At 35.0% G+C, this 25,807-nt stretch overlaps 2 protein-coding genes and 1 long non-coding RNA gene across 4 annotated transcripts; 2 read left to right on the top strand and 1 right to left on the bottom strand.

Moving 5' to 3' along the window:
* Window positions 1–2,810: 2,810 nt before the first annotated feature.
* LOC111487862 (histidine kinase 4-like) lies at window positions 2,811–11,953 on the bottom strand. 2 transcript variants are annotated; one of them, XM_023135424.1, is made up of 12 exons: window positions 11,373–11,953; window positions 10,295–10,752; window positions 9,890–10,123; window positions 9,606–9,775; window positions 9,006–9,224; window positions 8,731–8,917; window positions 7,197–7,248; window positions 6,866–7,095; window positions 6,651–6,749; window positions 5,452–6,161; window positions 3,996–4,496; window positions 2,811–3,498 (listed from the first exon to the last, which is right to left on the bottom strand). In XM_023135424.1, the coding sequence occupies exons 2-12, from the start codon at window positions 10,631–10,633 to the stop codon at window positions 3,072–3,074; spliced, it is 3,168 nt and encodes a 1,055-aa protein (XP_022991192.1). In that variant the 5' UTR covers window positions 10,634–10,752; window positions 11,373–11,953; the 3' UTR covers window positions 2,811–3,071. The 2 variants fall into 2 exon arrangements, with proteins under 2 accessions (XP_022991192.1, XP_022991193.1); XM_023135425.1 differs by having other exon boundaries at window positions 10,295–10,672.
* A 6,578-nt stretch (window positions 11,954–18,531) lies between these two features.
* Window positions 18,532–20,530, top strand: LOC111487865 (zinc finger protein 7-like). Its single transcript, XM_023135428.1, has 2 exons — window positions 18,532–18,906; window positions 19,560–20,530. The coding sequence occupies exon 2, from the start codon at window positions 19,631–19,633 to the stop codon at window positions 20,384–20,386; it is 756 nt and encodes a 251-aa protein (XP_022991196.1). The 5' UTR covers window positions 18,532–18,906; window positions 19,560–19,630; the 3' UTR covers window positions 20,387–20,530.
* A 384-nt stretch (window positions 20,531–20,914) lies between these two features.
* On the top strand, window positions 20,915–21,361 carry LOC111487866. Its single transcript, XR_002719123.1, has 2 exons — window positions 20,915–21,034; window positions 21,255–21,361. It is a non-coding gene; the product is annotated as an uncharacterized LOC111487866 (long non-coding RNA).
* Window positions 21,362–25,807: the final 4,446 nt, after the last annotated feature.

Raw genomic sequence — 25,807 nt, 5'->3', positions numbered from 1 at the left:
ACTCGAATTTGGTAATCGTTGAAATTTTATTATGATCCAAAGTAGTTCTCTTAATAAACGGACTTAAAACTAGGTTGGATATATATGAATTGTATTATGTGATATGTGATGACAATGCATGCATTTGTTTATATATGTTGAGAGTCGGTTAAGAGATTTCATGTATATTATGAATGACGTGCTTTCAGAAAATTTAATTGGTAAAGTCTCTTAGAACTCCGGATCATGCACCTGAGATAATTGGTACAACTTAATAAGCTAATTGTCCACATTAGCCACACAAAAATGAGATGTCTTGACACATACGAACTAGGTCCCACATGTGCATGCTTATTGTATGTATGCATGTCTTACTTCATTAGGGGGCTACTTATTTTTTTTCCTCAAATAATGGCAAAGTCGTACGTTGACGAGTCATTTGTAAATTGAGCCATATGATTCGTATCAACACAACTTATCACTTCGATTTAACAACTAGGTCTAGCATTAGTATAAGTTTTTTAAATGATTTAGTTTATATATTTTCAATTCCATTTCTTTTAATATTATTTTTCTAGAGGTTTCGTGCTATTATATAATTTTAATCCTTTGTTTAATAAATCATATGGGAAGTTGAATATTTGACCCATAAGAAATATTGTTTTAAATTATTTTAGAAATTTTTTGTTTTAAATTACTTTACAAACTTTTTAAAAATATATATATATTCTATATGTTATTCATTTTAAATAATGTGGAAACTTCTTTAAAAACCCTCAAATTCAATTCATCTGAACTAAGTATCGAGCAACAAGGAACCAAATCGACCTAACAATTTACTTGACGAACACTCTCCAATTCAATCAATCTGAAATAAATATCAATCAACAAAAAGTCTCACATTAGTCCAATCAGGATAGAGAATCTCCATATTAAATTAGCATAGGATGCCACCAAACTTTTCAAATTCGTAAATATTAAATTGACGAGAATCTCCAAGAATAATAGCAGATTGAATATGAACCAAGAATGAAATGATAGGTATTTTAAGCTACCCAAAACGTAGGCTAAATTATTTTTTTAGCAAAGTCAAATGGGTGCATCAAGCTATATAAATAATTCCTTCAAATTTGTGTAAATCTGACATTACAAAAGATTTTGTGACAATAAAAAAATGAAATATTAAAATCTAATCTAATCATATGCAATCAAGAGTGGGGTCGTTACCAATAAATAAAGAAATCTAAACTTCATATAAAATTTATAACATCATGTGCCATTCCTTCTACTTTACTTCAAATTTGAAATCTCACTATTTTAATTAACCATATCCGACCAATTTCGATATTTAAAAATTTTATGGTCATGACTAAGTTTAGGGCATAACTTGTTGTGCGCTGAGAGCGGAACAAATGTACTCACAACACCAAAATCACTCAAGACATACAATATTGCACTAAAAAACTTGATCTTTCAACAGCAGGAAAGAATGGCATTATATAGCCTTCAGCTAAACCTAAAGATAAACTAACCAGCCTAAAAATATTAGCAAGACCTTGAGAATAGGTCTTGGTCCTAGAGAATAGGGCTTATGACGGTGTTTAACATGACTTTGATATCATGTTAAGAATCACGGATCTCTACCATGGTACAATATTGTTCCCTTTTGAGCATAAGCTCTCATGACTTTGTTTTGGGCTTCAACTTGGGACTCAATCCCAACAATCCTCAGCCATAATTCCTTAGGATTTTTTTTGACGTAGAACCGTAATTAATATATTTAATTTTTAGTACCGAATAAATAATTATTCAAAATTTGTGTATCATACTAGTCAAATAATTAGATGTATTTTCTTTTTCCTGGAAAATCAAATTTAATTTAAACTGCAAAATAATATTAGTAATGAATGCAGTGTTTCTGAAAAACGTGAGTATGCTTATGTATTAATTTAAACAAAAAGAAATTAAAAAAAAAAAAAAACTTTATGATTTCCAGAATGGCATTCGGATGGTTCACATGCAATTAATGAGACGTTACGCATTTATTTCAAACATTCAAATTACGTGTTCCAATTCACAATAATAATAATAATAATAATAATATACTCCAATTCACCATTAGGTGTCAAAATAAACATGTATGCTGGATAAGGAAACATTCTTTGTCTCCATTTTATTTTTAATTTTCACGAAATTCTTATTTATTTTTTAGAAATTTCTAATATCCATTTAAACTAAAACTTCTCAATCCATAATATAATATTAGATATGTGAAACATAAATAATAAAAATTAAATGGAAGAATAATGACATAAATTACCAAGTATAATCAGAAGCATTTAATATAAATATTTATTTTTTCTCTTTTTCAATCGACATCCAAAAGTAATTAATAAAAAGACAAGAAAATAATTAAAATATATAATAAATTAGGAATCTAAATATCAAATAATTTTGATATGAAAAGATATTTATTTTGCGCCGTATTTTGCCATTTAAAAGAATGCGTACTTAAATTAAATATTTATAGGCCACCATGTGATTTTTCTATTTTGATAAATATACCATTTAAACATTTAACATTTTAATTGATAATATATATTTTATATCAAATAAATTAGGTTAATTTTGAGGTATCATTTTGCAACTTTATTATTTGATAAAAAAATATTCATATTCTTTGAAGTAATATTTCTCTTATTGAAGTAAAAATCTATAAGAATGTTAGATAAAAATTCGGTGGAATAATCAACATACTTCCTTAAACTAAGACTGAAAGATGACGTAACATGTTGCCGATTTGAGCATATCTCAAGAAGTAATCAAGCATCAAACAGTAAAAGATTCAAATCCTCGTCCTTTCAGAGGTCATTACATATTTACATTCTTTTATGTTCAACAAACTTATGAATGAGCTTGTTGTAAACATTTAGCCAAAAGACAATCCTATGCCACCAATTTACAGTTTAGTTTCTTCCCCTTGTAACCATTCATACATCCATTAGGGGTTGGATAGCTCTGTTGTAGTATACAAGTTGGTTATCATATTCTAAATAAAAACAAAGCATTTAGTTGGTTAGAAATGGCAATGGCTAAGCTTGAATCTCAATACCAGTCGAGAATTCCCGACGCTGGGTCAAACTCGGCTCGGATTCACCAGCAAGAACACAGTTAGCACCAGGAATGGTGTCAAAAGTTTCTGGTATTTTCGAACCCACCAAAAGGAGGTCAGCAATGGAGCTTTTGCCTCTGGTTTTGTGCAGCTGATGATCATTTGGCATCCATGAAGCCTTTGATGGGCTATGATTTTTGGAAAATCTTGGCAACTTGTATAGATTTTCTTCCTCAAAGGGTTTCGAGACGTAGACATCCATTCCGTATTTCAGGCACTCGTCATAGGTAGCATGAATCACGTCTGCAGTCATTGCTAATATTGGTACATGCCACTCACTTTCGGTTGTAGATGATCCTTCGTTTGCCTTGCTCTCCATCGTCCTGATGAGACGAGCCGCCTCAAACCTGCAGTTTTGACAAAATATACATATAATTTACTCGTACTTTCATGGAGAAAAGAATGAAACTGTATCAGCCAAAGTCTACAGCTAGCAGATGTTGTCCTCTTTGGGCCTTCCCTTTCGGATTTCCCCTCAAGGTTTTTAAAACGCATATGTTAGGGAGAGATTTCCGCACTCTTATAAAGAATGCTTCGTTCCACTCTCCAACCGATGTGGGATCTCACAATCCACCTCCTTCGAGGCCCAGCATCCTCACTGGTACACCGCCCAGTGTATACCCTCCTCTTTAGGGCTCAATGTCCTCGCCGACACTCGTTCCTCTCCAATCGATGTGGGATCTCACAGAGACAATGCAATCGCTCCAAAACTTTCTACTAACTTTTGGTCTGAGTTCATGTTTTTTTAGCTAAAACAGCAAAAGGAGAAATGAAGAACTATGCCATTCTAATGAAAGACCTGAAAGATTCAGAGAAGAAATGAAGAAAACTTGTTAGAACATACCCATCCATTTCAGGCATTTGAATATCCATGAAGCAAGCATCAAAATTGTGCGGTAGCTCAAGCAACTTCAGTGCAGCTTTCCCGCTTTCTGCACACTCAACATCTGCACCTACTTTCTTCAGAGCGCCTGCAGCGACCCTTCGGTTTACTTTATTGTCATCAACAATTAAGATTCTCTTGCCACAGAGAAGGCTCTGAAGGAAAACAGAATCATTTGGTAGGCCCCTTCCTCGTCTCTGGTTCTTAACATCAAGTACTTGTTGAAGACAGGCAGCAACCATACTCGCCCTCAATGGCTTCATGATCACAGTGTCTGCAAAACCTGCTGCCCTTGCCTTGTCTAGTTCTGCAGTGGTGATGTTTGTAGCAAGAAGTATCAGTTTCGGTAACTTAAACGAACTCGCATTCAGTTTCCAGTTCAGTTGATGAATGATACCACATTCCTCATCAGACTTCAATGTGTCTTTTTTAACTAAGATCATATCTGGAAGGAGTGTGCTTCTGCAATATTGAGATAAATAGTTCCAATATACTAGTTGCAATATAAATCATCTGCAGAAAGGTCCTCTAAACAGACAAAAATTCTTGGTGAATCTACGCGGGGGCAATAGGTAAATAGTATTAGAAACCACGAACCTCCAAAATGGTATGATATTGTCCACTTTGAGCACAAGCTCTCATGACTTTGCTTTTGGTTTCTCCAAAAGGCCTCGTACCAATGAAAATGTATTCCTTACTTATAAAACCATGATCATCCCCTTAATTAGCCAATGTAGGACTCCCTCTCAACAATCCTCCCCTAGAACAAAATACACCATAGAGCCTCCCTAAGGTCTATGGAGCCCTCGAACAGCCTCCCCTTAATCAAGGCTCGACTCCTTCTCTGGAGCCCTTGAACAAAGTAAACCCTTTGTTCGACACTTGAGTCACTTTTGACTACACCATCGAGACTCACAACTTCTTTGTTCGACATTTAATAATTCTATTGACATGACTAAGTTAAGGGCATGGCCCTGATACCAGGTTAGGAACCACGAACCCCCACAACAGTATGATATTGTCTACTTTGAGCATAAGCTCTCATGGCTTTTCTTTTGGTTTCCTCAAAATATCTCATCCCAATAGAGATGTATTCCTTACTTATAAACCCATGATCAACCCCTTAATTAGAAAATGTGAGTCCCCCCAACAATCCTCAACAAATATAGTTCCAAAACTTCAAGTTCTGCTTTGATAAAAAAATTATTTTCAGTTTTCAACAAACAAGAATTAAGCTTATTTAAACTAGCTGTTGGCTAACTTGACTTTGTTTAACAGAAGATAAACATATAAATATTATCAAAGGGATCCTCGCAGTTTTCAAGTGTTCAACTGAATGAACAAGAAAAAGCTGATCCCCCTCGTCTTCATTAGCTATTAACCTCAAAGATCTCAAGAAAAGATTATCAGGCCTTACCCTGGTGCTATGGAGCCATTTTCTTTGCATAAAGAAGCTGCCATGTTGATGCTACTGGTGACTTCAACAATGATACCAAGTCTCTTCAAATGATATCTAGTTACAGAAGCTCTAACTGGTTTCCTGTCAACTATTATTGCCTTCATTCCCCTAAAACTGGGAGGAAGCTCTTCAGAGCTGGGTTTTTTCATGTCATTCATTGAATTTTTCTTGAACTTTCCTAAAACAGCAGTGAACGAAAACGTGCTACCAGTCTGAGGCTGACTTACGAAGTTGATCTGTCCACCCATTAGTTCAACTAAACATTTGCTGATACTCAAGCCGATACCAGTTCCTCCATAATTTCGAGAGGTTGAGCTATCTGCTTGCATGAAGGGCTTGAAAACTCGATTTTGGGCATGTAAAAGGATCCCAATTCCAGTATCCTCCACACTTACCATCAAAGTGACATGGCCACAGCACTCATTAGTTACTGCTGGGTTGTTTGGAGAAGCATTCGACTGAAAGTTCTCATGAGCTATTTGACGTTTAAAGTTATCCAAATAGTTCTGATTATCAGCTGCCTCACGTCCACTTAAAGTTTGAAATTCACGACCATCCGATATAAACAAGTCACTGTCTGACATTCCATTGACATATTTTGTGTCGATGGAGCCTTTTGAGTGCTCAGCTAGATGTACTTTAACAAATATGTGTCCCCTTTCAGTAAACTGCAGAAAAAAAATATAAAAAAATGGTGTTTGCTACCATTTAGACAATATATTATAGCCCAAACCCTTCGCTAACAAATATTGTCTACTTTGGCCCGATACATAGCCTCACGATTTTAAAACGCATCTACTAGAGAGAGGTTTCTACACTCACGTAAGGAATGCTTCGTTCCCCTCACTAAGAGATGTGGGATCTCATAATCCACCTCCCTTGGAGGCCCAGCGTCCTCGCCGATACATCACCCAATGCTTGGCTTTGATACCATGTGTAACAGCCCAAGTCCACCACTAACCGATATTGTCCGCTTTGGCCCATTACGTATCGCCGTCGGCCTCACGGTTTTAAAACACGTCTATTAGGGAGAGGTTTCCACACCCTTAAAAGAAATGCTTCGTTCCCTCTCCAAAAGATGTGGGATCTCCCAAATACACTTCAAAGAAAGAAAAAAGGACAGCACCAGTCGAAAGAAACTTGAACAATCCACTTGCCTTAACAGAGTTACCCACAAGATTTGTTATGATTTGTCTGAATCTTCCTGGATCTCCAATTACAATTTCTGGAACTTTATCAGATACAAAAACTGCCAGCTTCATTTCCATATCATCATAGCAAAGAGCAAGAAAGTCAATACTTAACATGACATGTAAAGAAACAGCCAACAAACATGTTTGCTTGAAAAATAAATGATGTCCACATGTCCTACCTCCAGACCCTTTTGTCTGGACTTCTCGGAAAATAAAGACAGTACATCATCAAGTATTGATCGAATGTCAAATGGAACTGCTTCCAGTTCTAATCTTCCAGCTTCAATTTTTGCCCGATCAAGAACCTCATTTATTAATGCTATCAGTGCCTTTCCACAAGCTTGAGCAGTCTGAGCATAATCCTTCTGAGTTGAACTTAAATCCGTGTCCAGAAGCAGAGCAAGCATTCCTGAAATTGATGCTCACGAAAGTATACAAATCTGAGTATTTGTTGTACATACAAAATCAAGCATTTCAGCAAAAGCGAAGATTGACAGGAAAATAACTCACCAAGAATGCCATTCATTGGTGTTCTAATTTCATGAGAAACAGTTGCAAGACCCTGAAACCAAAATAAAAGAGAGATTTAAATCAAGAGATAAAGCATCATATAGATGGGTTGACTAGGTTACAACATGCTGGTGATTCAATGCAGAATTCCATTCCTTTTTATAGATGATCGTGGAAGACCTCCAACTAACATGCAACTTGACAAATCCCACTGACATTGGCAGTGAAGAACTGTTACTATGAGATCCCTCATCGGTTGGGGAGGGAAATTAAACATTCTTTATAAGGGTGTGGAAATCTCTCCGTAGCAGACACGTTTTAAAAACCTTGAGGGAAAGTCCAAAGAATACAATATCTACTAGTGGTAGGCTTAGGCTGTTACAAATGGTATCAGAGCCAAACACTAAGCGGTGTGCTAGCGAGGACGCTGGATTGTGAGATTCCACGTCGATTGGAGAGAGGAACGAGTGCTAGCAAGGACGTTGGGCCCCAAAGGGGGATGGATTGTGAGATCCCACATCGGTTGGAGAAGGGAACAAAGCATTCTTTATAAGAGTGTGGAAATCTCTCCCTAGCATACTCGTTTTAAAAAAACCTTGAGGGGAAACCCGAAAGGGAAAACCCAAAGAGAACAAATATTTGTTAGCGGTGGGCTTGAACTGTTACAGTTACCCAAAGGGTATTTATGACAGATTCAACTATTATTGATACATAGAGGTACATTTCCAAGGGAGATTCAAGAGCTCTGTACTCTCCACAATTTCAAAACTCAAGTCAAAAGCCAAGAAATGCCTCTCCTAACAGACTGCCAAGTCTATGTACGTACTATTACTCAATTTTTACCGATTCTACTGTCATAACTAACTAGGATCCCACACACGAAATATTAGGACACATGCTCACAAACTTGACCCAACCCTTCTAACCCTCTTCCTAAGGCTACAAATTAAGAACAAGGCCTAATTAACCCTCTTAAGTAAATGGCCATCCTAATTTGAATCCACGATCTTAAAGACATTTGAATTTACCACTTATCCTTTTGACTACTAAGTCAAAATGTGGTGATTTGGAAAAGGAATAACATGGTTTGGTTATAAGCAAGATATTTCAATGTTAATGCTTGTGAGATCCCACATCAGTTGGGGAGGAGAACGAAACATTCTTTATAAGGGTGTGGAAACCTCTCCCTAGCAGACACATTTTAAAAACCTTGAGGGGAAGCCCAAAAGAGAAAGCTCAAAGAGGACAATATTTGCTAACAGTGAGCTTGAGCCGTTACAATGTTTCTGTATGATGTAGAGCTTTAGTTTGTGTTAGTGATTCAACCTCCTATTATGCTATTGCTTTCTGCTTGCTACTAGACACTGTTATAAGCCTATTTTTTAATACAACATACTTCAACCTGAATATCAAGAGTCTGATGCAGAACTTGCACCCCAACTATCACTTACTCTCCTCCCTAAATTCTGTCTGTTTCCTTCTCACTTTTAAGTCTCTTAATTTTTTAGTTCCTATTTGAACCGACTGATAGTACCTGGGATTTTGCAACATCAGCAGCCTCAGCTCGAACTTCCAGTTCCTGCATCTCATGAAAATCATCATCAACCTTCACGATGTGAGTTGCTGCACCGTATAAAATATATCCAACTAATAACCCGATAACGAAGAATAAGAATGCAGTAGTCAGGGCAGTCCAGGATGTGGGAGCCTTCTGCTGATATCTGCTCCATATCCACATGAGAAAAGCCATAAGACACCAAGGCAAATAATCCGCATTAGAGTAGTAACTAATATGGCAGAATTCTTTACCTACAAATCATCAGATGCTTCCTGAATGGATCTCCGAAATCAAGGCTACTCCCATGCAAAAGAAACTTGTCACCATCTTGATATTGATGACCGTACATGACAAGGGGGTCGGAAGAGTTCGTAACATCATATACGTTTACCAAAATGGCCTGATTCCCTGCAAGCTGCCCAAGCAAGTTCTCGACAAGTGACTCGACATCAAAAGCTCCACCAACGTAGCTGCGTTAAGATAAGAAACAATTTAACATATCTGGCACATAGAATTTCTCCTCTCAGACAATGCTCAAGCTCAAGAGATCTGAAAATAAGGTATATTTCGATGAGAACACAAATTTCCTGGCCAAAAATTTCAGGGTAAGTATAGAGCCAAGAGAAAACCAGCCTATAACATATTCAAAAGATCAAAATCAGAAAATGTGAAAACCAAACACCACTAGGGAATTGAGAATTTGTGAAGGACATCCCACAAGAATACAGCAACGGAGGCAAACTTCTAACGATATTTGGCAGGTAATTGTCTATGTTATATACATAAGGACGAGCAAACAAATCACGTATGAACTCACATTCCTAATAAAACTACTTCTTATCCAGACTGACCCTGCTGTTGCTTCTATACGTTCTTCTTCAGTTGGTATAGATGGCAATTTGGATTTGTAAACGGGAAACGTCAAAACAACTCCAAGATGATGCGAGCCCAGCAGCCTTAAGGGGCTTGTTAAGACAGCTTTTCCTGTTGCTCTAGACCTCAAAATATTTTTGCGGTCCTCCTGCATCATATCAGCCAGAAGAAATCTACCAAATGAGAGAGGAAAAACAATACAGATAGGCATGCCACTTTCATCCAACATATAAGCTTGAATAGCAAGCTCATTTTGCTCTACCTCTCCCGACATCATATCCAGTAATTCAATATAAGAGACTGTTTCTTGAGAAAATATAACTGGTGCATATTCATCTCGAATTGGGGAAGGTTCTCTTTTCATTGTTTTTATCATCCACCCATGTTTCTTTCCGAATATATCCCTCTCTGAATGAACCACTCTCTGTGCATACGCCACCCCACTGAGTAGAGGCCGTTCGAAAGCCGTTCTGGCTGTGTATTCTGCAAAAGTCTCCTGCATTGTCGTATTTCAGGCTTGTTAAACAAACATATCATTGAAAAGAAAACAATACAATACCAGTATCTTCAAGAAAATACAGAGAAATGAACTTGTACATCATGGAGGGTTCAGATTTCCCCCAACTATAAGAAGAACAAACCAATGTCCAAAGCTTGAAGCACAAACCTGATCAATTGCAGAAGGGGTCTTGAAGTAATGAAAGGTGGAAACAAGCACAGCCAAGGCATGAACATGGTTGACACTAACACTGAACTGATCTTGCAACATCCTTGCCCTTTGTTCACACATGCTCCCCAACACTTCATTCCTTCTCACTTTATTATCAGCATCCATGCCATTATAGATTAACATGCTGATAAATGCCATCCCCATAATCCACAGCAGAAGATACTTACGAAGCCAAGCCCTGTTAGCTTGAACAAATGTGTAACCCTTCTTTGTTGTTCCCATTTGCTCATTCCACTTAGCCACAGAGTTGTGGTTTGGCTGCATTTTCGAACCCATCTTCCGTCTTCCTCTTTCACCTCTTGTTCTTCATTCCCCCTACCAAAACTAGGCCAACCTGAAGTCTTAGCAACATTCTTAGCTCACTTTCTTTCTGTAAATTCGTTTGACAGTTCCTTCTGCAATTAAACAGAAAAGAATAAGGTAGACAAAAGGAAGATCGTCACAACAGCATTTGACCTGTTGAATTTAGGGCTCAGAAAGCAAAACCAAGAAAAAAAAAAAACCCATTTCCCTTTTTAGAGCTCACCAAAACCCATTTCTAGATTGGGGAGGAAAGACAATCAATAAAGAGAGCCTTTCAATTCCCGGAGAGAAGCCTGACTCTCACAAAAGATGGGGTGTTCTTTTATGGTAAACAATAAAATAACAGCCTAGGGAGAGAGAAAGCCCACGTTCCAAAGAATTCCTCGCTCATATGCTTTCTGGTCAATGAGATCCTTGCGTAACAAAAAAGGAAATTGAAACAATAAAAATACAGAGCAGAAAGCTAAGCATGTCCCTCAACGCCTCCTCCTCCTCCAGGCGTGAAGCTCAGTACCCCATTTCATGTCCATTAACAATCAAACTTACACAGCTGAGCCCCTCAGCTCCCAAGAAAAAATCACACACGCGCAGCGTAGAACACAAGAAGAAACACAGAAACAGAGCAAAAGGAAAGCAAAAACAAAAAGAAAAGGGAAAAGGAAAAGGAAAGTGGGTTTATCGAAAGAAACAATGCTTTTGCAGATTTGCTCACCTGGGTATCAAAAAAGAGGCAAAATGTTAACAATGAAACGAATGATTCGCTTGCAAAGATGGAGGAACACGAAGAAGGTCCTCCACAAATCGATCCGGAGTGGCTTTTAGTGTAGAATAACACATGGGTTTTTCTGTTTCTACCGATTTTTGCTATAATTCAACAAAATGAAATGAAAACTTGAAGATTGTGAAGGATTTTCTCGGATACTGTCCTGACTTTTCTGTCTCCCTAATCGCTACCCTTCCCTATACTCTTTTACTATGTCGTCTTCTTTCTCTCTGTCACCGCCTCTATTCCTCTCTGTCTTTGTGGACTGAGTACAACTATGGCTTCAAGAGAACCCCATGAAAAAATGATGGAAATACCTTCAACCCGAATGAACCCAGAACCACAAAACTCAAAATTTATGCTCTGTTTTTCCACGCTAAAATCATTATGAAGCAAGTAAAAGAAAAAATCATCCCATTTTCAATCTCTTTCCCGCTGGGTTTTTGTGCTTTCTTCTCACTGTGGGAGAGAGAATCAAATTGGTGGAAAATGGGAAGACTAAAATCTCCATCGCAAATCAAATCTGTGTGATGATGACAACCCCATAATGCTCCGTCTTATTCCCTCTTAATTTGCTTTTTAGCCCTTTTCCCCACCAATTTTTTAAACTTATCTTTTTATTTTTATATTTATTATTTTTTAAAAAAGTTTCATTTTTTTAATTTATCCCGAAAAGATAAGAAATTAACAGTTATAAGGCAAAAACGTCTATTGTTTGACTGTTTATTTGATGATACGATATTTTATGTTATATTTGATGAAATCAAGTTCATCCAAGTTTGAAAATGTAGATAAAAATTTAAAAGAGAGAGAATGAGGTCTCTTGAGATATAATGTCTTTAGGCCTTTGGGGTGTTGGATGATGAAAGTCCCATATCGGTTAATTTAGGGAATGGTCATGAGTTTATAATCTAAGAATACACTCTCCATTGGTATGAGGCCTTTTGGGGAAGCCCAAAGCAAAGCCATGAGAGCTTATGCTCAAAGTGGACAATATCATACCATTGTGGGGATTATGCTCAAAGTGGACAATATCATACCATTGTGGGGAGTCGTGTTCGTCTAACATTGAGAACTTTGGGTGTGTCTTGTAGAAAAAAAAAAGATTTTGATATTTTAAGAATAAATAAATTGATGATAAATTTAATTAGTCAAATATACTTTTTTCCATATTAAATTAAAATAAAAATTGATTTTTTTTTTTTTTAATTTAAAACTAAGTCAAACCATTAACCATACATGTATGTAAATGGGTATGATTGGAGTTAGTTTGCTTTTAATGGTAATGTCTTTAATCTACCTTTGTGAATCACTAACGCCACACATATGCTTTTTATGAGGCATTAGTGCTCATAGTTTTAAAGACCTAATCCTTTAATTAATTAAGGATAAATCATCCTTAATTAACTTACAAAGTCAACATGGAATCCTTTTAACTTTCCATTAAAAACAATAAACACTTATTTATTTGAGGATAAGAGAGTCAAAATACTATTCTTTTATCTTTTTTATATATGATGGTATATATATAAGAAAATATATAAGAATAAACCGTAACCACGTTTGAATGAGAGGGATTATGATAATATAATAACCAAAATAACATATCGAAAGTTTCTACTTATACCAATAAAATGCACATTATTTGTGGTTTAATCATATTTTTCTGCAATTCTATTATAGGTGATTTTCTGAGAATTCTTCTAGAATGTATGCGAGTGAGAACAAATGAAGCTAAAAGGACTTGTAGCATGTGAGGTAGTCTTCACTTTTATGCGCGAGCTTTCAGTAATGTAACCATGTCGCAAGAGAATATTAGAGTACAAAGATGCTAAATTCGAATTTCAAATCATCGGTTTATGAACAGTCAGTTTGATCCATTAATTCAATTATTTAAATCCTAATTTATTTTAATTATTATCGATTTATAGTATATTGTAAGTGTTCCCTTCCCACTTGAGATTATGGGAAGAAGTTCTCTTTTTATATGACATCTCACTATCAAAAGGACAATTCATATTAGAGCTCCCAAGATTTAGTGCATCTTTTTTTTTTTCTTATTAATATTTTAAAATTTAGTTTTGAGTTATATTTTAATTATTGATTTGACATCGTTTAGGCCCACTGAAAATATTCTCTATTTTCTGTCGCTTAGCCCAATGGGCCCAAATTAAGCACCATTATGGCATTGGACTCTGCCCAATTGTGAATCTCCTGATGGGAGTTGTCAAAATTGTCTATCATCTTCCCAACTTTATTGTATAGTTTCCATTATACTTTGGTGGGTATTAGTGGGTCAGTACGAACATATTGCATGTAGGACTATGTGTATGAACGTGATATACATCTCGAACTAGAACCCAAAGCCATAGTTTTAAGTCTCATTAAAAAGGGATTTCATATTTTTATGTTGCACGTGATTGCATTTTTCGATCTCAATAGTAGAAGTACTTACGGGGTATTTTATAAATACTCAACCATTCTTATAATGTTTTTCTAAAAAGAGAAAATATGGGAATGTCTGATTGACATTGGATGCATAATAGCTTTTGTATTTATATATTAGATTTTTGGCGTGTTTTTCTTTTCTTTAAATATTATGAATTCATGTAAAAACTTGATGTTTTTTTAAACATCACAAGATTATGAATAATGTTTTACTATTTTATTTGAGATCTCGAATCTAAATTAAGTACATTTTCATTTTAAGTTCATTAATTTTACGTGCTTATAATATTAAGAGTATAGAGAGTTGTGACATGCATGTAGAAGCAGTCAATGTCGTTAGACAATATTTTTTTTAATTTCAAAATGTTATGACTTGACAAAGTCGTTGGTTTAGCTACCTCACACGGAGATCTCGACGGCATAAAGAGCCTTTGAAGTAAAACAAATGGTCTAATAATTTATAGTGATGTTTGAAGGAAAGAGCTAAATTTGTATGAAGGTAACATGAGAATGTTGGAGTTGCATCAAGCTGTTGTTGCTCCGTGAGTAGATCCAAGATTGGTCGAGTATGAGAGTGAGGTAGATCATTAAGAGTTTGACCTTCACTAGTGACTATTTTGTCCTTGTATTTTTTTGAAGGAGACATGGATTCTAATGATGACGATTGAATAATGAGTTGAATGTATTATTAGAAATTATTCAAACCACTAGGGGTGGTGTCCATAATGATTTATTGATACACTTAGACGCATACATATTTCTTGAACATAAAAATTGTTCAATACTTCCATAGGGTTTAGTCGATTTGTTAGAAGATTACTAAACTAAATTCGAAGTCTGTCATTGGAGAAACTCGAATGAAGAGGATCATGTTGTGACTAGAATATAAAAGCTTTGTTGTTGCTGTATAAGGATGGTCTGCTCAACCAACACTTGCAGAGTTTAAAAATTTGCTAGTCAGCCAAAAAACTATGACTAAGTAAATGGGAGGCATCACGGTGAACAGTGAAGAAGAAGCGCTCTACACAAGCAAAAGCTGGAGCAATAATAAGTCAATGGATACAAAATGGTGACAAAGAAAGAAGCCACCAAAAAATTGAACAAACTAACTTAGAGAGCTTAGAAGAACGACAACAAGAGTTCTCAAGGGAAGAGATTTGAAGGTATTTGCAACAACAGCAGAAAGAAAGACCACATGTCCAAGGATTGTTGGTCCAAGTCGAGAGCAATATGACAACCTCCAAAAAGGAGATGAAGGATTAATGAGATGCAGGGGTACTATGTGCCATAGAAGAAGACGAGCTAGCACTCAAGGGGATGAATGGAAGGATATATCAATTACGAGAATGACCGGATCATTGATTCATGATGCTCATACTACATAACTGGCGATCAGAATGGCACAAAGGAAGCAAGCTGGCCCTCAAAGAATGAATTATTATTAGATTTAGACAACATTGAAGAAATTCTACCCAAAAGATGGAAGAGCAAATTATACACGTTTGGTTAAGTGTTGATGTGCCTGAAGATCCAAGTGACATTGATATTGATGAGCAAGAAGTGACTTAACCAAACGAATTCAATGAAAAGGAAACGACACATCAACAACTTAGATGGTCAGAAAAATTCGAAAGTCAAGTGCTAAGTATGTCAACGTAGCTATTATACAAGACGAAGTTAAAAAGCTAGAGACGTATGAAAAATCATCACAAAGTACGACTTGACAGTAGGCAATGGAGGAAGAAATTATAGTCTTGAATCAAAATCAGACATAAAAACTAGTGTGAGATATCAAACTCTTCTCTTGCAAGCATGTTTACTAAATAAAGTGTCTCTCAGATAGATTAATCGAAAAATACAAGACTCGGACAGTAGCTCTAAGATTCTCTCAACAATATGGATTAGAATATTGTGAAACGTTTATTTCAGTGGCGAAAATCATTATCATATAAGTCCATCAACCATTGAAATAAGTAAAGATTGAAAATTATGACCCAATGTTTTTTTATTTTTTTTTATTTTAGAAAGTGAAGAGAATAAGGCATGAAATTCTTTAAGTTATTAGTAAGTTTTAGACAAGCGAATACATGAGATCATTCTGTCAAAGGTTTGTTGGTTATAATAGATGAAATGTTACCCGGAGATAGTTAGCTTTCATGGTTACATGTGTCGATAGGGTGCGTCACGGATCTCCACAATAATATGATATTTCCACTTTGAGCATAAGTTCTCATGACTTTAGCCCAAAAGACCTCATACCAACGGAGATGTATTCGTCAAAAGGTCTATGTAGCCCTCAAACAGCCTCCAGACTCAACTCCTTTTTCTGGAGCAATTTCTTTGTTCGACACCTGATGATTCTATTAACATAACTAAATTAAGGGCATGACTCTAATACCATGTTAAGAATTGTGGATCTCCACAATAGTATTATATTGTCCACTTTGAGCTCTCATGGCTTTGTTTTGGGCTTCCCAAAAGACTTCATAACAATCGAGATGGATTCCTTACTTATAAACCTAATTATCATTCCCTTAATTAGCCAATTGGGACTCCCTCCTAACAATCCTAACAATTCTTTCATTTAATCGTGACTTAATAGTTTTCCTTTTAATTTAAGTCGGTACGAGACATGTTAACCATATATAAGTAAGAGTTACGAATACTAGAGTTTATACGTGTATCTCGTGATAGTAGAACTAATCATCATTAGTTCAAATAGCCTTAAAGGAAGTTCACAGTCTGTTTAAGCTACGATCCACGCAAGCAATCATATTATTGAACACTATATGCTTGGTTTGATGAACTTTTTGATATATAATAAAATACTATTTTTTAATAAGAACCATTTTTATTATAATGCATGCATGCCAGGTATGATGGTGACACGAAAAATTGATGATACTCTTAGTAATAAATAAGGAAAGTAATCTAGCCACATAATTAATAGAAACGATTCACGAAAGAAATGATTAAATGATGCATCACGAATTATAACGTATGCTCTCTTAGCTGTGAGGCCTTCGTCCATATTTATGATTACGAAAAAATGAGATTGCAAAATCTTGTCAATATAGCCCCGAAGAAGAGTGACAAAATGGTAGCCACGGGGAAAAGTAGCAATATGGTCACGATCATGTTTCTATGGAAATATGGTTATATCTTTAGCGATATGACCAATAAAGCAAAAGTTATATTTTTTTTTTTTTCAATAAGAGGAAAGATATCATACACAAATGATGGTGTTTGCTTAAGAGGCCAAAGATAGTTCAAACAAACTTAAATCGACAAGATAATCCAATTATAATTAAATAACATTTTATTTGCTTTCTAAAAAGCATGTATTTCTTTATATTTATTATATAAAAAAAAAGATCCCAAAAGAAAATGGTATGAATTAGAAGAACATATAATGGTTATCTATTTATATGACAAGACATGATTTGATGTTGTTTTGGATTTGCATAGTTATGGCACAAATTTTAGTGGTTCACTAGTCCTCTGTCTTTAGTTCTAAAGCTTGTGTGTCTACACTGGTTGTGAAGATGACTAATGATATACATGTCTGTCCCTCTCAACCACCAAATGCCCAAAACTACCAACTATAATTTTCATTAAGGATATGTACAAAGTCATTTGTATGTGCTTTGTGTGAGACATCATGTGCTTTGCCCTCCTTTTCCATTTGTGGGTTCTCACCTTTTTGTTCTAAATTATTGGACCATAGTTTATTGTTCATATTATACTTGATTAGACACTGATACACTGTTTTAATGAATGTAAAAAGATTGGAGAAGTTAAAGTTTTATGAACGGTATGTATGTCGATATGTTTGTGCATGACAGCTCGACTGCACGATTGTATTATTTGTAAAACATTGAGTAGATCATGCAAGATCCCACATCGATTGGAGAGAGGAATGAGTGCAAGCGAAGATGTTGGACCTCGAAAGGGGTGAATTGTGAGATTGGTTGGAGAGGAGAACAAAACATTTTTTATAAGGGTCCCTAGTTTTAAAAAGTTTGAGGAGAAACCCAAAGGGAATGTTCAAACAGAACCATATTTGTTAAAGGTAAGCTTGGATGGTTACAATATTCACGGAAATTGTGTTCTAGAACTACTTCCATTGTTTTCTAATAGAAAAGCTTATGTTAATGTAATTTTGTTAGGGTAGTTTTTCTACTCAATAAATATTCAAATCTACCTAATATAATATAACAAAACAAAGATGTTCAAGTTTAAATAAAGATTCAAATCAGGTAGATTTTTTCTTTTTTTTTTGTTTCAAAAAGATCAAGTTGCTCTATAATTCATTCCATGATTTGATATAATGTTTACTGTTAAAAAAAACTAAGAAAGATTTGTTGTACTGGGAACAGTTCAAGAACATTGATGGAATCATTACCCACCCTCGAGTTGAAGTAGTCACATATTTGGAGCCCTATGATTTGTAAAGATTAGACATTGGAAAGATACTTTTTTTCTTTGTTGGGTCTCTCTCTCTTTCATTATTAGTGTGAGAGAACAGGCGTTTTAGGCAAAAAGATGATGGCACTTGAGCGGGTCTCTTCTCTCAGTTTGTGATTATCAATATTGGGTTTCATTTTGAATAATAATAATAATAATAATAGAGTCCAAAAATTCAACCAAAGTAATGGGTTTTCCATTCCGATTCTGTAACTTTACACCATATCTTCCATCCCACCATAATCTGATTATTGGGTTTCGTTTTGAATAATGGAACACTCCAAAAATTCAACTAAAATAATGGGTTTTTTCATTCTGATTCTCTAACTTTACACCATATCTTCCATCCCACCACAACCCCTCTCTCTCTCTCTCTCTCTCCCTCTCTCCGCCCATTTATTTCATCTGTCGAATCTTACCCACACCATAACCAGTAAAGGCTATGGAAACCCACCTCCCTCCTCTCTGCCTCTTACCGCTTCCTCACTCTGCGTCTCACTGCCGCTGCCATAGCCTTCAACGCATAGATTAACGCTCAAGGCCTCTCCTGATTCTTCAATAAACCCATGTATGTCACACTAGATGTGAATCCCTTCTTGTTTTTCTTATGTTTTTGCTTGATTTTAATGTTGCCCTCTTCTTTGCTTCTGCTCTGCTTTCTTCTGGGTCTGTTTTTGAATGATGATGAGATGAAATTTATGCTTTCTGGGTTATGATTAGTCGCTCTTTTTGGTTCTTTTCTTGGAATTTTTCTGGGGTTTTCCCCTTATGGGTCTGATTTTACTCTTTTTCACTGAATGAATCTGCTTCTATGATACCTGATGTTGTGACCATGTGCTTGCTTAGTTGCTCTGGGTTATAATTTGTGTTTGAATTCATGGAGGAAGTTTCCATGAATCTAGGTTTATGTAGGCGTAAGATTTGTGAAATTGTAGTTTGGGATGAACAGATATATATGCTAATCTTAAGCTTAGCTTCTTAATATCAAGTTCTGGTAGAACAGCTGCTGAAGTGTTGAGGGCTTGTGGCCTTTTTCATGGATTCATAGCCAAAGATTGATCATGTATTAGGGCTCATTATCTCTTATCAAAAAAAATGTATTAGGGCTCATTATCATAAACTTTTAGGAATAATGTCATGTTCTTGAACGTTCTTTTCCATTATTGTGCAATGCAGAAGCAACATTAACTTATTTGATTGTTCTTGTAATTCTTAAAACAGAAGGAAAAGAAGGGAATCTCTGTGTTTGGAAGCCTCTGGTTCTTAACTTTTTTGGACAATTCATTGGAATAATGGAAACTTTAGATTTCAATATTGAAGCTGCTAAAGATTCAGAGCCTAGCAGTAGTCAAGAAGCAAATCCTGATCACTCTAACACTGGCACTGCCAGTTCTTCCTGCCCTCCAAGCTCGAGTAAAGTTGCTGTTGCTGATGCAGTGCCCATTTCACTTGACTTGACACTTCAGTTTAACTCCAACGATATCGAATCAAAGGGTGATGGTGATGGTGAGAATCACAGGGAAACAAATGGTAACAAATCGTCATCTGCATCGACGCCGAGAGTTTTCTCTTGCAATTACTGTCGACGTAAGTTCTTCAGCTCGCAGGCACTTGGTGGGCATCAAAATGCACACAAAAGAGAGAGGACAATGGCTAAACGTGTAACTCGGATGGGAATGTTCTTCGATCGATACGGTAGCTTGGCATCGCTGCCTCTTCATGGCTCAGCTCTTAGATCACTCGGCATTGAAGCTCATGGTGCTCTACACCAAACAGTTCTAGCTTCAGATCACAGGCCTTATCCTGGTAGGAGCGTTGGAGCAAAGTTCGAGCATAGCGCTTTCGGGTTCCCGACATTCGTTCAGGAATACGAGGATGATGTCGGGATGTTTTGGCCAGGAAGCTTCAGGCAGGTGGCTGCCAAAGTTGATAGCAGCTTAGGTCCTTTGAAATCCACAGTTCAAATTTCGGATTCAGAGTTTGGGAAGACAATTCCTCCTCCACCAAGAACAGAAGAATCATCTCCTGATCTCACTTTGAGGCTTTAGTAAGTAATTTTCATTTTGATGCCTTCTTCTTAATGTATCAACTTCTGTAAAGTGGGATGTGTCTGCCATTGTCTGCCATTTTTTTAGTGGCTCTAAGCTTATGAATTGTTGAATAAATCTTCAAATTTTTTCTTTTTGTGCCAATTACCCTTGTCCTAATCTAAAATACACTTTTTTGATCCTTTACCCCCCTTTTTCTTTGCAATTTTTGTCCATGAATTCCAAAAGTTTCTATTCTAATCTCGAATCGATACCGTTTATCGATCGAAATGACGTAAAGTTGATTTTTCAACGTAACAATATGCAAACAAAGCTTCTAATGTAGCTAAAGTCGATCCTTATTTTGACAAACATTTGTGAGCGTGAACTGAACTAAAACTTGGTATATTCTTGTGAGAATATAAGATTTCACATCGGTTGGAGAGGGGAATCAAACATTGATTATAAAGGTGTGGAAATCTCTTCCTACTAGACACGTTTTAAAATTGTAAGGTTAGACGACAATACTCAATGGACCAAAGCGGACAATATTTGCTAGCAGTGGGTTTGAGCTGTTATAAATGGTATCAAAGCCAAACATCAGGCCGTGTGCTAGCAAGGATGTTGGCCCCCAAGAGGGTAGATTTTGAGATCCCACATTGGTTGGAGGTGAACAAACATTTATTATAAGGAGGTGGAAACCTCTCTCTAGATACATGTTTTAAAACCATGAGGCTGGAGGTGATACATAAAAGGTTAAAATGGACCATGTTTATTAGTGGGCATTTGGGCTGTTGTAAATGGTATTAGAGTTAGACAACACGTGGTGTGCTAGTGAGGACGTATGCCCCCAAGGGGGTTGGATTGTGAGATTTCACATCGGCGGGAGAGGGGAATGAAACATTTTTTTATAAGGGTATGGAAATCTTACCCTAGTAGATATGTTTTAAAACCCTGAGGCTGACAGTGATATGTAACGGACTAAAGCGGACAATATTTGCTAGCGGTGGGCTTGAACTGTTACAATTCTTACTTTCGGTCAAACTAATATCCTATTCCTTCCACTATTGATATGTAATGGCTCGATAATCTCTCTTGTACCTATAAGTTCTTAAGTTAGACCTCATCATCAACTCGAGTTTTAATATCAAGTTTGGTAAATAAAATCGTTTTATAGCTACGTATGGATGTTGTAACGCGCGATGTTTAAGTTCATATTTTATTTGGAATAAACTGATTCTGAAATTCAAAATATAAAGTGGTGTGAGACACAATAATAGTTTTATTTGAGATTATATCCTAAGATAAGATTAAAATTAAAAATTAAATAAACTTAACCACTACAAGAACATTTATTGGATAAAGCGAACATTGTCGGCATAAGGTCACGAGTCATGAACCACACGACGGCGCTCAATTCAAGTGTATTGACGAAATTGCCCTTCCCTTCCACCCTCCAATAAATTATATACACGTGGCCTTTTCTTTTTTACCTTATGTAATTTTTTGGGTGAATTTAAATAATTGTTCTGGTACCTCTATTTTGACTTTTAATGATTTTTAAAAATATATATTATAATAAGTTTTTTTTTGAGAATATATTCAGGTACTTTCTTAACTGTTATCCTTTTATAAATAATTTATTTTTAAAAATTTGATTTTTTTTTTTTTCATTTCTAAAGCTTATAAATGATTTTTTAAAATATGGAAGAATTAAGGGTTATATTCCTAAAAATATTCTAAACGAACAAAATAACAAAAAGTTGGTACGATATTTTTTTTTGTATAGTACAAGTAATTAAATCATTGACTTTTATGATAATAATTAGTCTCTTTTATCCCGTAAAATTCCCATTTTTATAATTGAAATAGGAAGAAAATGAAAAAATAAATAAATCAAAGCCGTGTTGACTCTAATGGCCACCAAAATTTCTCATCCTCCATTGAAACAAGTCATTTTAATGAAATACAGGTGGCAATTCGTGATTGGTTTTTCTTTCTTTTTCATTCTTTAATATAAGAGGGAAAAAAAGAATCAATAATGGAGCTACGCATCCTTCCTAATTATTTACAAAACATTAGAATAATAATGAGGCCATTTTGTATATATAAAATAAATAAAATGATGATTCTTTCTCCTTTACCTATTATTTGATGGATATAATAATTGGATTTAGATATCTTCGAATCATAAATGAATAACTAATTTAACACAACATTAAAGATATTTAGTAATAAATTATAGTTTACCATATATATTATATTTGATATTTTATTGTAAGGCAAATATTAGGTATCTTTTTATTTATTGTTATTTCCATTTATTACTATTTCCATATTCTTGTAATTTATTTGATTATAAATAAGATAATTTTCACATCATTTAGGTGTGGTGGATTAATCAAACATTCACAATTTTATTTATAATTTATAATATAAATGTATAAATTTATAAAATGTGATCGCTATCGATGTGGTCTTGATTTATTTATATATATATTTATTCGGGTGCCGGATATAAATATTTATGGAGGAAAGTAGAGACAAAAGTAGTGGGGATGGGGGTTGGGACAAAGGTTTCAAAGAAAGAGGGCAAGAGACCAACATGATCCATTGAGACAAGGGCAAGTGTTTTAGGATTGGACCACTAAGTTGGAATTTAAGATGCTGCCAATTTGGAGGCACCACATTACCATATGAAATAAATATATACATAATGTTATCTCTTTATATATTTTATTCAATTATTTAATTTTGTATTCCAACCAAGCTTATACTAAATTTTTATGTCTTAATGTTCTTATGAAAGTACACAAAATGTTTGAGCATATCATATGGGGAGTTTGACCAAGTCAAAGTTTAAGACAAAAATTCAAATGCGTTAAATAGCATCGTCAAAGGGAGGTCTACTCCATCGTACGAGCGCCTCTCTCTCTCTCTCTCTCTCTCCATGTTGGTGGTCGCCGTCTGGATTTCTTTTTCTTCAACTAGCTTTGGAGCAACGAGCTACGCAGCGTCGAGCTGAATCGAGCGTATTTCTTTAGTCACTACAAACCCTGGTTTGTCCCGACCAAGTTCAATGCATCGGTGTTATCTGTAGCCTTTTTTATGTAGCACTAATCTCTGCAATGCGTTAATAGTTGCCCAGTTCATTAGCGTTTCACCATTGGTAAGATACCAAAGTTCAAGTCACCAAGTGAAATGTTAGAATTGATTTTGATTTTATTTAAAAATAACTCCAACCTTCTTATAGGATTCACATCAAGATTGCTTTGGACGGTATGAGATTCATATTAGGTCAAATGAAATAGTCTCCTAACTTTGAAATGTGAATTTTAAATTAGGTTCTCTAGACAAATTCTTAAATTGGGATACGTATTAAATTAGTAACAAAAGTCATTCTCACTCATCCTAATCAAATGATAAACCTTCGCATATAAAAGTTTATAACTCATTCAAGATTAAGATCAAGTCGCATAGGATCATTTTGTGAAATATTAATTTGCTCAATAACAAAGTTATAGAGATTAAACATTTAATGATTCAATTTTATTTAAATTTATTGTATAGGATACTACCTTTTATATGTCGATTTGAATCAAATTATTACTTCAAAGAGTGAAGACTATCTTTGCATACTAACATGATTTCTTTTAATATGTTTGGTTCTTATTCACATATTTCTTAAAAAAAATTTCAAGAGGCCACCCAACATAAAATTGCTCCAATCTAAACAAAACACGGTTTAACTTTGTTCATGTCTTGAAACTTTGTTTAGTTTTAAAAGTTTGAATTTTATTATTATTATTAATTTCAATAAGGTTAAATTTGAGAATGAGACATAAGGAACAAGTTAAATAGTCATCTATCATGGTACTTTAAACATGTTGTTTTTATAAAATGTTGACCAAACCTTAGACTTGGGAAATATGGGATTAATGTTTAATTAAAAGTCATACCGTTATAATCACATTAAATACGACAAACCTAAGTTATTGTTGTTAAAACAATGGTCCAATTTAAGGATATCTTTTTCAAAAGTATTACCAATGGGGATTTCACACAACTAAATATTTCGTATGAAAATATATTTTAAGAATTGTATCAACATTGTTCGTTGGATTGAGTTATGATTCGTAGTTCTCCAGGTTTGTTTAGTTTAGGAATTCATGAACGGTACATCAATTCAAATCAAAATTGAATGAGCACCTACGATGAAGGTGAATTGAATGTCGACCACAGGATAAGATGATCTTCTAATACGAGAACGAGTATTGTTGCGAAACTGGGACTTGGCAGCTCACAAACAACATATAGACGACAACTCCTTTGACCCAAAATCTAAGTCGGTGTGGCCAACTCATACCCAACAATGATAGGAACATCGAGCTAAATGAATTTACTATTCATTCTTGATTTACATTTCATACAGTAACCACCAGTTGGATTACCATGTGTGGCATATAAATACTTCATTATACAAATAATTACTTATTTTGTAAATGGCATGCTGTTAAGTTCTTGTTAAACAAATTTATTACCAAATTAATCACAAATCAGGATTAAAATAGCCAGTAATTTATATTTAAATTTTGGTATGGAAGAAAAAATATATATTTTTTTTATGTAATAACCCATGCATGAGAAACGTTTTAAAATATTTCAAGTAGGAAATACCGAGCGGAAATAATTCTAAAAATAAATGCTTCAAAACTTAATTTGGTAAACTAATCTAATTTAAAATGATATAACTAAACTAAATTTTAAAAATAAATATTTATAGAAGGGGAAAATGTACGAGCAACTTGTCTTATAACCTTTGCAAGAGAAACCGCAACTGTTCTAAGGTCTTCTTGCTTTTATCTATAAAAAAAATGTTTGAGAAAGGTTAGAGTATTTAAAAATACCTAATAAGTAACTCTATTGATGAGTCAAAAACTGCAACTACAAATGCTCATGGACCCACTAAGCGAGTATGAATCTTCTCTAAGCCTGACTATAGGTACGTGTACACTCATGCATATCGAAACTAAAGGAAAAGAATGAGTCACGAATAAGGTAACATAACTATATGCATACACATAATGCATGACTTGGAGAAGCAAACCATGAGAGGAACATACAACATGCATATGGTTCCACAAAGTTGTGAGATCTCACATTGGTTGGAGAGAGAAACGAAACATTCCTTAGAACAGTGTGAAAACTTCTCCCTAACAAACACATTTTTAAATCTCGAGTGGAAACTCAAAATAAAAAACTCAAAAAGTACAATATCTGCTAAGGGTGAATTAGGACTATTACAAAAGTAAAAATAATCATTAGTTCAATAATATGGTGCAACATAGTATGTACTATTACATAATCATAACTCGTAAATTTCGTGACTAACATCCACATCATCATAATAAAATGCGCTAACCACATGTCATACACATTCAA

The sequence above is a fragment of the Cucurbita maxima genome, unplaced genomic scaffold (assembly GCF_002738345.1).
Source record: "Cucurbita maxima cultivar Rimu unplaced genomic scaffold, Cmax_1.0 Cma_Scf00012, whole genome shotgun sequence".
Taxonomy (NCBI): Eukaryota; Viridiplantae; Streptophyta; class Magnoliopsida; order Cucurbitales; family Cucurbitaceae; genus Cucurbita; species Cucurbita maxima.
The sequence above is the reverse complement of the archived record's forward strand: the minus strand, read 5'-3'. Positions and strand labels throughout refer to the sequence as shown.

What these genes read in the sequence shown, in the direction of transcription:
- LOC111487862 (XM_023135424.1), bottom strand. Translation starts at nt 10,633, where the DNA reads ATGGGTTCGAAAATGCAGCCAAACCACAACTCTGTGGCTAAGTGGAAT. An exon ending in CGTATAGAAGCAACAGCAGG is followed by an intron (nt 9,225 to 9,605) that starts GTCAGTCTGGAT and finishes ATCTTAACGCAG; the next exon opens with CTACGTTGGTGGAGCTTTTG. An exon ending in CAAATGCCTGAAATGGATGG is followed by an intron (nt 3,499 to 3,995) that starts GTATGTTCTAAC and finishes TCAAAACTGCAG; the next exon opens with GTTTGAGGCGGCTCGTCTCA.
- LOC111487865 (XM_023135428.1), top strand. Translation starts at nt 19,631, where the DNA reads ATGGAAACTTTAGATTTCAATATTGAAGCTGCTAAAGATTCAGAGCCT.